The sequence below is a fragment of the Mustela lutreola genome, chromosome 8, assembly GCF_030435805.1.
Source record: "Mustela lutreola isolate mMusLut2 chromosome 8, mMusLut2.pri, whole genome shotgun sequence".
Lineage (NCBI taxonomy): Eukaryota > Metazoa > Chordata > Mammalia > Carnivora > Mustelidae > Mustela > Mustela lutreola.
In genome coordinates, this window is record NC_081297.1 from 57,317,858 (window position 1) to 57,327,589 (window position 9,732).

Below are 9,732 nucleotides of genomic sequence, written 5' to 3' on the forward strand. Positions count from 1 at the left end.
TCTGGCTCTGTGTTTCTGGCTAAGGTAGGGTGAAGGAGAGATTTAGGAAATAACCATTCAGATCAGGGAGAGCCCTAGGTAAAGGATTCGTTTGTACTGCCTTGTTCCTTCAACTTGCTGGAGGTTGTTTTGTTTTGTTTTGTTTTGTTTTGTTTTTCCCTCCCACAGCCTCTAAAGGTAGGGATGAAGCTACCTCCAGGGTGATTGAGGTTTCCAAGGGTTAAGACGCTTCCCAGCTAGGATCGGTCTTGGTATATCTTTATGCCAAGCCTTTCCCCACTTCCCAACCCGAGCATTGCTTCTTTTCAGCAGGGCTGTTCCTGCTCCTCTTCTGTGCCTTGCTGTCCCCATTGGCTGTCCTTCCAAGAAATGCCCTGAAAGGGGCCCTGACCTGCAAGCCTTCTTTGAAACTTCCAGTCCCAATTTCTTCTACCAGTTTCTCTTATTAAGTATAGACCATTTACTATGATTGGGTACAGAAGTATTGCTGTCCTTTTCCATTTATTTACTCCATAGTTTTAAATTTTGTTTTTTTGTTTTTTGGGGTCTTTAAAAATTTTTTTATAAACATATAATGTATTATTAGCCCCAGGGGTACAGGTCTGTGAATCACCAGGTTACACACTTCACAGCATTCACCATAGCACATACCCTCCCCAATGTCCATAACCCCACCACCCTTTCCCTACCCCCCTCCCCCGGCCCCCTCAGTTTGTTTTGTGACATTAAGAGTCTCTTATGCTTTGTCTCCCTCCCAATTCCATCTTGTTTCATTTATTCTTTTCCTACTTCCCAAACCTTAAATATTGTTTTTTTTTTTTTTAAAGATTTTATTTATTTATTTGACAGCGAGAGATCACAAGTAGGCAGAGAGAGAGGAAGGGAAGGAAGCGAGAGATCACAAGTAGGCAGAGAGGCAGGCAGAGAGAGAGGAAGGGAAGGAAGCAGGCTCCCTGCCGAGCAGAGAGCCCGATGCGGGACTCGATCCCAGGACCCTGAGATCATGACCCGAGCCGAAGGCAGCGGCTTAACCCACTGAGCCACCCAGGCGCCCCTTAAATATTGTTTTTAACGATTTTATTTATTAGAGAGAGAGAGCACATAAGCAAGGAAGTGGCAGGGGGAGAAGCAGACTCCCCACTGAGCAAGGAGCCTGACTCTGGGCTCCATCCCAGGACCACAGGATCCTGACCTGAGCCAAAACCAAGATTCAGACGCCCAACCAACTGAGCCACCCAGACACCACCATTGTGGCAATTTCTTAAAATAAGACAACAATGAAGTTTAGTGCACTGATTGACTCTTTCCTTTCGTGATTGATTTCTCTATAGCATGTGATGCTGCTTAGTAGCATTTTACCCACAGTAGAACTTCCACCACTGGAGTCCATCCTCTCAAACCCTGCCGCTGCTTTATCAACTAAGTTTGTGTAACCTTCTAAATTCTCTTCTGTCATTTCAACATTCTTCACAGCATCTTCACCAGAAGGAGATTCCATTTCAAGAAATCACTTTCTGGGGGCGCCTGGGTGGCTCAGTGGGTTAACGCCTCTGCCTTCGGCTCGGGTCATGATCCCAGGGTCCTGGGATCGAGCCCCGCATCGGGCTCTCTGCTAAGAGGGAAGCCTGCTTCCTCCTCTCTCTCTCTGCCTACTTGTGATTTCTGTCTGTCAAATAAATAAATAAAATCTTTAAAAAAAAAAAAAAAGAAAGAAAAGAAATCACTTTCTTTGCTCATCTGTAAGAAGCACCTGCTCATCTGAGAAAGTTTTATCATGGCGTTGCAGCCACTGAATCCCATCTTCAGGCTCCACTTCTAATTCTAGTTCTCTTGCTATTTCTATCACATCTGCAGAAACTTCCTCCACTAAAGTCTTGAACCCCTCAAAGTCATCTTTGAGCGCTGGAATCAGCTTCTCCCAATCTCCTGTTCATGTTGATATTTTGGCTTCTTCCCATGAATCGTGATTTTTTTTTTTTTTTTAAGATTTATACTTATTTGAGGGAGAGAGAGTACAAGCTGGGGGAATAGCAGAGGGAGAGGGAAAAAAGCAGATTCCATGTGGAGCCCAGAGCCTGACGCAGGGCTCCACGTGGGGCTGGAGTGTCATGACCCTGAGATCATGACCTGACTCAAAATCGAGTCGGATGCTCAACCAACAGAGCTACTCAGGTGCCCTGACTCACAAATGTTCTTTTTTTTAATTTTTATTTTATTTAAAGATTTTATTTATTTGACATAGTGAGAGAGCACAAGCAGGGGGAGCAGTAGAGGCAGAAGGAGAAGCTGACTCCCCACTGAGCAGGGAGCCTGATGCAGGACTCGATCCCAGGACCCCGGGATTGTGACCTGAGGTGAGAGCAGTTGCTTAGACCTACTGAGCCACCCAGCCATCCCATGAATGTTCTTGATGGCATCTCACATGGTGATTGCATTCCCAAAGATTTTCAGTTTACTTGGTGCAGATCCACCAGAGGAATCACTATCTATGGGAGCCTTACAAACTGTATTTCTCAAATAATAAGACTTGAAAGCTCAAATGACTCCTTGATCCATGGGCTGCAGAGTGTACGTTGTGTTAGCAGGTATGAAAACATTAACTTCATTGGGCTCTTGGGTGACCAGGTGCATTGTCAATGAGCAGTAATATTTTGAAAGGAATCATTTTTTCTGAGCAGTAAGTCTCAACAGTGAGCTTAAAATATTCAATACACCATGTTATAAATAGATGTGCTGTGGGGTGCCTGGGTGGCTCAGTAATTTAAGCTTCTGTCTTCAGCTCAAGTCGTGATCTCAGGATCCTGGGATCAAACCCCACATGGGGCTCCCTGCTCAGTGGGGTGTTTGCTTTTCTCTCTTCTTCCTGCTTGTGCTCTTTCCCACTATATCTCTCTCAAATAAATAACCTGGGGCACCTGGATGGCTCAGTTGTGAAGCATCTGCCTTCTGCTCAAGTCATGGTCCCAGGGTCCTGGGATCCTGCTCCGCATTGCCCTTCCTCCTCAGCATGGAGTCTGCTATCCCCTCTGCCTCTGCCTCTCTCCCCTGATCATGCTTTCTCTCTCAAATGAATACATAAAATCTACTGGGACTTCTGGCTCAGTCAGTTAAGTGTCTGCTTTTGGCTCAGGTCGTGGTCCCAGGACCCTGGGATGGAGTCCCACTTCGGGCTCCTTGCTCAGTGGGGAGCCTACTTCTCCCTCTGCCTGCTGCTCCCCCTGCTTGTGTTCCCCTCCTCAAATAAAATATTTTTAAAAAAATAATAAATAGATAAATACTTTCAAAAATACTCCACTTGGGGTGCCTTGGTGGCTCAGTGGGTTGAGCCTCTGCCTTCGGCTCAGGTCATGATCTCGGGATCTTCGGATCGAGCCCCGTGTCGGGCTCTCTGCTCAGTGAGGAGCCTGTTCCCGCTCCCTGCCTGCCTCTCTGCCTACTTGTTATCTCTCTCTCTCTCTCATTCAGTCAAATAAATACATAAAGTCTTAAAAAAATATACTCTACTAATTGAAATAACAATGAAAAAAATTCAGCTGACAACTGATGGGAATTAATGAGGAATAGGTGGAAGACCAGGACAGGACCAAAGTTAGGGAGCTGGATTGGGGAGGGGATCTGCTTTTGGCCTCCTCCTTCTGTCATTTTGCTCCTTGATCCTGGAGACGAACTCATCACCACTTTTCCTCCCCCTGCCATATTCACACATTCTTTTCTCTAGGGTCACTCCCAAGACACTAGAGTTGGAAATTGGAGGAATTTCAACCAGAAGCCACTTTCATGTTAAGGGGGATGGTAATGCTGACTGACAAACTGGATGTGAAGATGGGCCCTGCTATGGATGGCCAACTCCAGTCAGAAATGGGAGAATCGGACGCCTGGGTGGCTCAGTGAGTTAAGCCTCTGCCTTCAGCTCAGGTCATGATCTCGGGGTCCGGGGATCAAGCCCTACACGGGGCTCTCTGCTCATCAGAGAGCCTGCTTCCCCCCAACCCCCGCCTGCCTCTTTGCCTATTTGTGATCTCTGTCTGTCAAATAAATAAATAAAATCTTTTAAAAAAGAAAAGAAATGGGAGAATCTGACAGGATCCCCAAACTTCCCTGAACTGTTGAGAAGCAGCAGAGCCTTGAGACGCTCCATGGATTTGGACTCCAGGAATTTCAAGCAGCTGGGCTGGATGCCTCTAGATCCAGTTCATCCTTCTCCCAGTTGTAGGATTGTGTCCCAGTAGCTTTCTGAAGACTTATTCCTCTTGTTCTAGAAAACTTTTTCTCCCCTCCGATTTCCTTGCTACTTAGGGCCCCTCCTGGGACTGAGAGGAGTGAGTAAGATAGAAGGGACCTGGGATTTGTTCATTAGCCTAATGCATTTGGCTGTCTGCCAGAGTTAGATGATGATATTACCAGCGAGGAACCTGTATGGTAAAGTGATGGGGGTTTTGTACCAGTTTTTAGGAGGCACCCTATGCCATTGTTCCCTATTTTCCAGACTATAGTTTCTCATCTAGACCCTCAGAAATGAGCAATGAAGATCAATTCCTACACTAATACAAGCTCAGAAAGAGGTACTATCAGGGTAATGCAAGTGTTTAATTAGGGTATTGTGCTGGGATAATGAGATAAAACAAAAGTTGCTCTGCTTTGATCTGACTTGCCAGTAGGTTGTATTTTCTCATTTTTTTACCTGGTAAGTCCATTGAAATCCATTTTGGGGTCTCCTGCCCAGAAATCCTTGGCATCCCTGCCTTTTGCCTCCCTGCTTCTCCAGAAGGGACTGAGGCATTTTTCCTGATCTAGGTTTAGGTCTAGAGAAATCCTTATGGTGACAGGGATATGAGGCAGGAAAAGGAGTAGCCACAAAGAGCAATGGCCCTTTGTCAGCATGGGGCAAAGGTGAGGGGGAAAAGCCTGAGCCAGGAAGAGGTGGATAAATATTTGTAAGCATATGTCCTTCACTGTTTTCAGAAGGGCCAACTTTTTTTGACTGCAGTGTAGAGAAGGTTAGCATTCAGATTAGAGAAGCACTGAGGAAAGGACGTGTTTGGATCGTCTTATCGTCTTGTTCCTCTGACTTGTTTCCTTCTGGAGCAGGTGAGGACTACCCACAGCTTACAAGGGTGGGGGTAAAGCTATGTCCAGGTGTAACTGAAGTTCCCAAGGGAAAAGCCACTTCTTAGCCTGACTAGTCTTGATTTTTCTTTGTCCCAAGACTTTCCCCACTTCTCACCTCGACCACTACTTCTCTCCTGTTTCCTGTGGGCTGTTCCTCCTGACCCACCATGATCCAGGCTGTGCTGCTCCTTTGCTGTGTCTTTTTTTTTTTTTTAAGATTTTATTTTTAATTAATCTCTACACCCAACATAGGGCTCAAACTTACAACCCCAAGATCAATAGTCTCATGCTCTACCAACTCGGCCAGCCAGGTGCCCCTTTGCTGTGTTTTGTTGTCCCCGTTGGCTGTCTTTCCAAGAAATGCCCAGAAAGAGCCCTGACCTTCCAGCCATTTTTGACAAAAATTTGGCCATCCTCTGAACACACTCTCCAGCCAGATCCCTCTCCCAGATCCCAAGACCTGCATGGATCTCTTGCACACCAGCTCCTCCTTAGCCCCTCTGCCTGAGTGCCTATCCAACTTAGCTCTGGGGGTGGCCCTGGAGGAGGCTGACTGCCCAACTGAGGCCCACAGTCTGCAGTGTAAGCCTGTTAGGATGGGAGGAAAGGCCATCACTGAAACTCTCCTCCATGAGAGGAGAGCACAATGAGAAGGAAAACACTGACAGTACTCAGGTCACTGAGGAATCTGGGGGGACCTGCAGGGAAGCTTGGAGAACCTAACACTCAGCTATTTTGCCTGAGGAATGTCTTGCTGGTGGCAAATACACCCCCTGGCATGGTAGGTCTACCAGCTATCTGCCTCGTTACTGGAGACACAGTTCAAAAATTTTGCTAGTACCCCCTAGAGCTGCAGGAAGCAGTGATGGGAGCGTGAGGAAGAATGAGGCAAAAAGCTGAAGAAACCTCTAAGTTAAGGTTCTCCAAGTTAAGAACTTCTCGGTGTCTACAGATGATGACAATATAATTTATGAAACGTTCCACAGCTATTTGGGAGGGCTTTATGGAGAAATTAATTCAGGAATTTGTCTACGTTTACTTCAGATACTCGGTGACACCCCGGCAATAAGTCTCTTTTCTTGGGACTATTCAATGATGGGGTAGATGAGGTAGTTAGAAATGTAGAAGACCAGGGGCTCCTGAGTGGCTCAGTCAGTTAAGTGTCTGCCTTTGGCTCAGGTTATGATCCCAGAGTCCTGGGGTCCAGCCCCACATTTTACTCCCTGCTCAGCGGAGAGCCTGCTGCTCCCCCTGCTTGTGCTTTCTCTCTCTCTCTAACAAATAAATTTTAAAATATTTTTTAGGGACGCCTGGGTGGCTCAGTGGATTAAGCCGCTGCCTTCGGCTCAGGTCATGATCTCAGGGTCCTGGGATCGAGTCCCGCATCGGGCTCTCTGCTTGGCGGGGAGCCTGCTTCCCTCTCTCTCTCTCTCTCTGCCTGCCTCTCCATCTACTTGTGATTTCTCGCTGTCAAATAAATAAATAAAATCTTTAAAAAAAAAAATAAAATATTTTTTAAAGACTTTATTTATTTATTTGAGAGAGAGAGAGAGAGCATGAGAGGGGAGAGGATCAGAGGGAGAAGCCAACTACCCACTGAGCAGAGAACCTGATGCAGGACTTGATCCCAGAACTCCAGGATCATGACCTGAGCCAAAGGCATTTGCCCAACCAACTGAGCCACCCAGGTGTCCCCCAAATATTTTTATTTATTTATTTTTAAATACTATTTTAAATATTTTATTTATTTATTTGACATAGAGAGAGAGAGCCCAAGCAAAGGGAGCAGTAGGCAGAGAGAGAGGGAGAAGCAGGCTTCCCACCGGGCAGGAAGCCCTGACATGGTGCTGGATCCCAGGGCCCTGAGATCATAACCTAAGGTGAAGGCAGATACTTAACCGACTGAGCCACCCAGATTCCCCCTCAAAAATATTAGGAAAAAAGAAAAAAGAAAGGTAGACAAACACTCAACAGATGTACTTTATTTCATGCCAGAGCTAAATCATACATGTGACTGGGATTAGTCTTAACCCTCTCCATTTAGTAGTTCCCAGCCCCTAGTTCTTATTCCATTTTGCTCTTTTCTTTCCTTTCAGTCATCATATACTGTGCATGTAATATATACTATGCATGAGAGGTAATTTAACCTTTTTCTCATTCATCAACCCTGTACTAAATCCCCAACTAGATGCTGTAGCTCACTAATTTAATTCTTAAACTGAAAAGAGATACAGTAAGAGCGAATCATACGTACCTTTTTTTTTTTTAATATTTTATTTATTTATTTGACAGACAGAGATCACAAGTAGGCAGAGAGGCAGGCAGAGAGAGAAGTGGAAGCAGGCTCCCTGCTGAGCAGAGAGCCCGATGTGGGGCTCGATCCCAGGACCCTGGGATCATGACCTGAGCCGAAAGCAGAGGCTTTAACCCACTGAGCCACCCAGGCGCCCCAGTAAGAGCGAATCATAGATATCTAATCTCTCCTGACTGGGTCTCCCAGCTCATATCGTGAGCTAGAGTGGAAAAGTGACAGGGATGTGTAGGAAATGCCAAAGAAAAGGGTCTTAGGTGTTGAGGTCAATGTGGGACAAGGGAACAAGGTTTGAGGAGCCAATACAAATGGACAAAGACTTGCAGAGATTGCATCTCTTACTGATTATGGGGGAAAGCAAATATCTCCTTTATTCATGGGGCAGAGAAGTGGGCAGAACTGGATTGAGGAGTAACCAAACCTATCAAGACAGTCTTAGTTCTTGCCTGAACTTTGTGGTAATTTGGTGCCCCGTATAAATGGGTGGAAATAAAGCAGAGGAAGTCTCTGGTGACTTGAAAATGGGGAAGGCCAAGTGGGAACAATTGGGCTGCGCTTCTTGATTCTTGGGCTTTTGCCTAAAAATAACAGAACTTTGGAGATGATGGATGAGGTGTGCCCTGTGTCATGGACTCCTTTCAGACCACAGCCCTTAGGGAAACGGTTTGTGTGTTTCTTGTTTCTCCCCTCTCCAGCATATTCTGTTTCAGACATGTTTGGTCTCAGATTCATCACAATACAAGTTGAGTTGCTTCTTTGCTACCTCCTGCTGTACCCTGTGGCTGTTATTTCATATGGAAACCGAACAAATATTCCCTCATCCTTGAGATCCTGGCCACCTTCCTCAGACCCCTTGTCCTGCCAGACTCTGCTCCCAAAGTCCCTGCCTGGCTTTACTCACATGCCTCCTCTACCCAAGTTCCTGGTAGCTCTGCCACTGGTGATTGCCCTGGAGAAAGCTGGTTGCCAGGCTGATGTCTGGACACTGCAACTTCAGCTGTACCGCCAGGGAGGTGTAAAAGCAACACAGAAACTCATCCACCATCTTCAAGAACTCCAGAAAAGCAGAAGCACCGTGAGGGCGGTTTCAGGGGATGACCTATTCTCTGCTCTACAGTTTTTGGCCAGGGAGCGAACAGGCCCACCAAGGGCCCGACGCTCCCCCCCTATCAATAACTGTGAGCAGAAGCAGGAGCAAGGTGTGTACAATATAGTCCGATTGTTGCCACAAGTGGGAACCTTCTACAATCTCGGCACAGCTTTGTATTATGCTGCTCAGAATTGTCCAGACAAGGCCAAGGAACGAGGCCAAGATGGAGTCGTAGATATGGGTTATGACCTTCTGATGACCATGGCTGGATTGTCCGGGGGACCCACAGGACTACTAATCAGTGCTGCACTTAAACCTGCAGTGAAGGCTGGGATTGAACAGTTGATCCAGTATTTCGAAGTGAAAGAGGCAAACACGGCTCTACCAGCGATCAGCAGGGAGGTCTTGTGGGGGGCCTCAGGTGTGAGTGACCTGGAAGAAACAACCACCCAGGCCCTTTGGTCTTGGTTCAGCGGCCTGACTAGTACAGGACTTATTTAATGGCTATGACTTAGATCCTGGGAATGGCAGTCTTGGGATATAAAAGCTGGTGATCACAGAATGAATAAATCTAATATTTTGACAAGCTGTAATGTGTATATGTTCAAAATCCAAATCTCTGGCTGTTATCAAGGAGGAAGGCAATGCTGTAAAATGCAGGAATTTTTAAGTTTGGGGTTTGGAGTCCGAGGATTTAGATTTGAATCCAGGCTCCCCTTGTAAGAACCTCAGTAATCACTGACCAGTAACAACTTTTCTCCAAGCTCAATTTTCAAAATGTCTGTGATTATCATTTTTCACCTGTATGGGTTTTGTGGTAACTAAAAACCAAACAATGAACCTCAAGTTCTTAGCAAGGTACTATCAATAAATATGACTACAGCTCGTCCCTTCCTATCCCAAAGTGTCGAAATTCCGGTCCCACCTCTCCAAGCGCTCTCAGAGCCTGTAGGGTCCCGTGCAACTCTCGGTTTCGTTCCAGTAGCGAGGGTTCTCGGAAATCAGCTGTTTCAGTTCCAGGCTATTCCATTAATTGGACTCCTCCCTCCGTGGGCACGGGGTGGGGCGTAGTTGAGCTAGCCCACCAATCGTTCGAGATGGAAGTGTGGTTTCGGCGCCTCCTGTCCCGCCCCACGGGGGGGAGGAGTTGTGGCGGCGCCAATGAACTTAGGAAGGTTTGGCTGAATGGCAGCTAGCGTCACGGTTGCCAGGCAGCGAATGG

General features: G+C 46.5%; 1 protein-coding gene across 1 annotated transcript; it reads left to right on the forward strand.

Moving 5' to 3' along the window:
- The first annotated feature begins 4,962 nt into the window (after nucleotides 1-4,962).
- APOF (apolipoprotein F) lies at nucleotides 4,963-9,098 on the forward strand. The gene is made up of 2 exons (XM_059184939.1): nucleotides 4,963-5,088; nucleotides 8,116-9,098. Exon 2 carries the CDS (start codon nucleotides 8,133-8,135, stop codon nucleotides 9,009-9,011), a length of 879 nt encoding a protein of 292 aa, XP_059040922.1. The 5' UTR covers nucleotides 4,963-5,088; nucleotides 8,116-8,132; the 3' UTR covers nucleotides 9,012-9,098.
- Nucleotides 9,099-9,732: the final 634 nt, after the last annotated feature.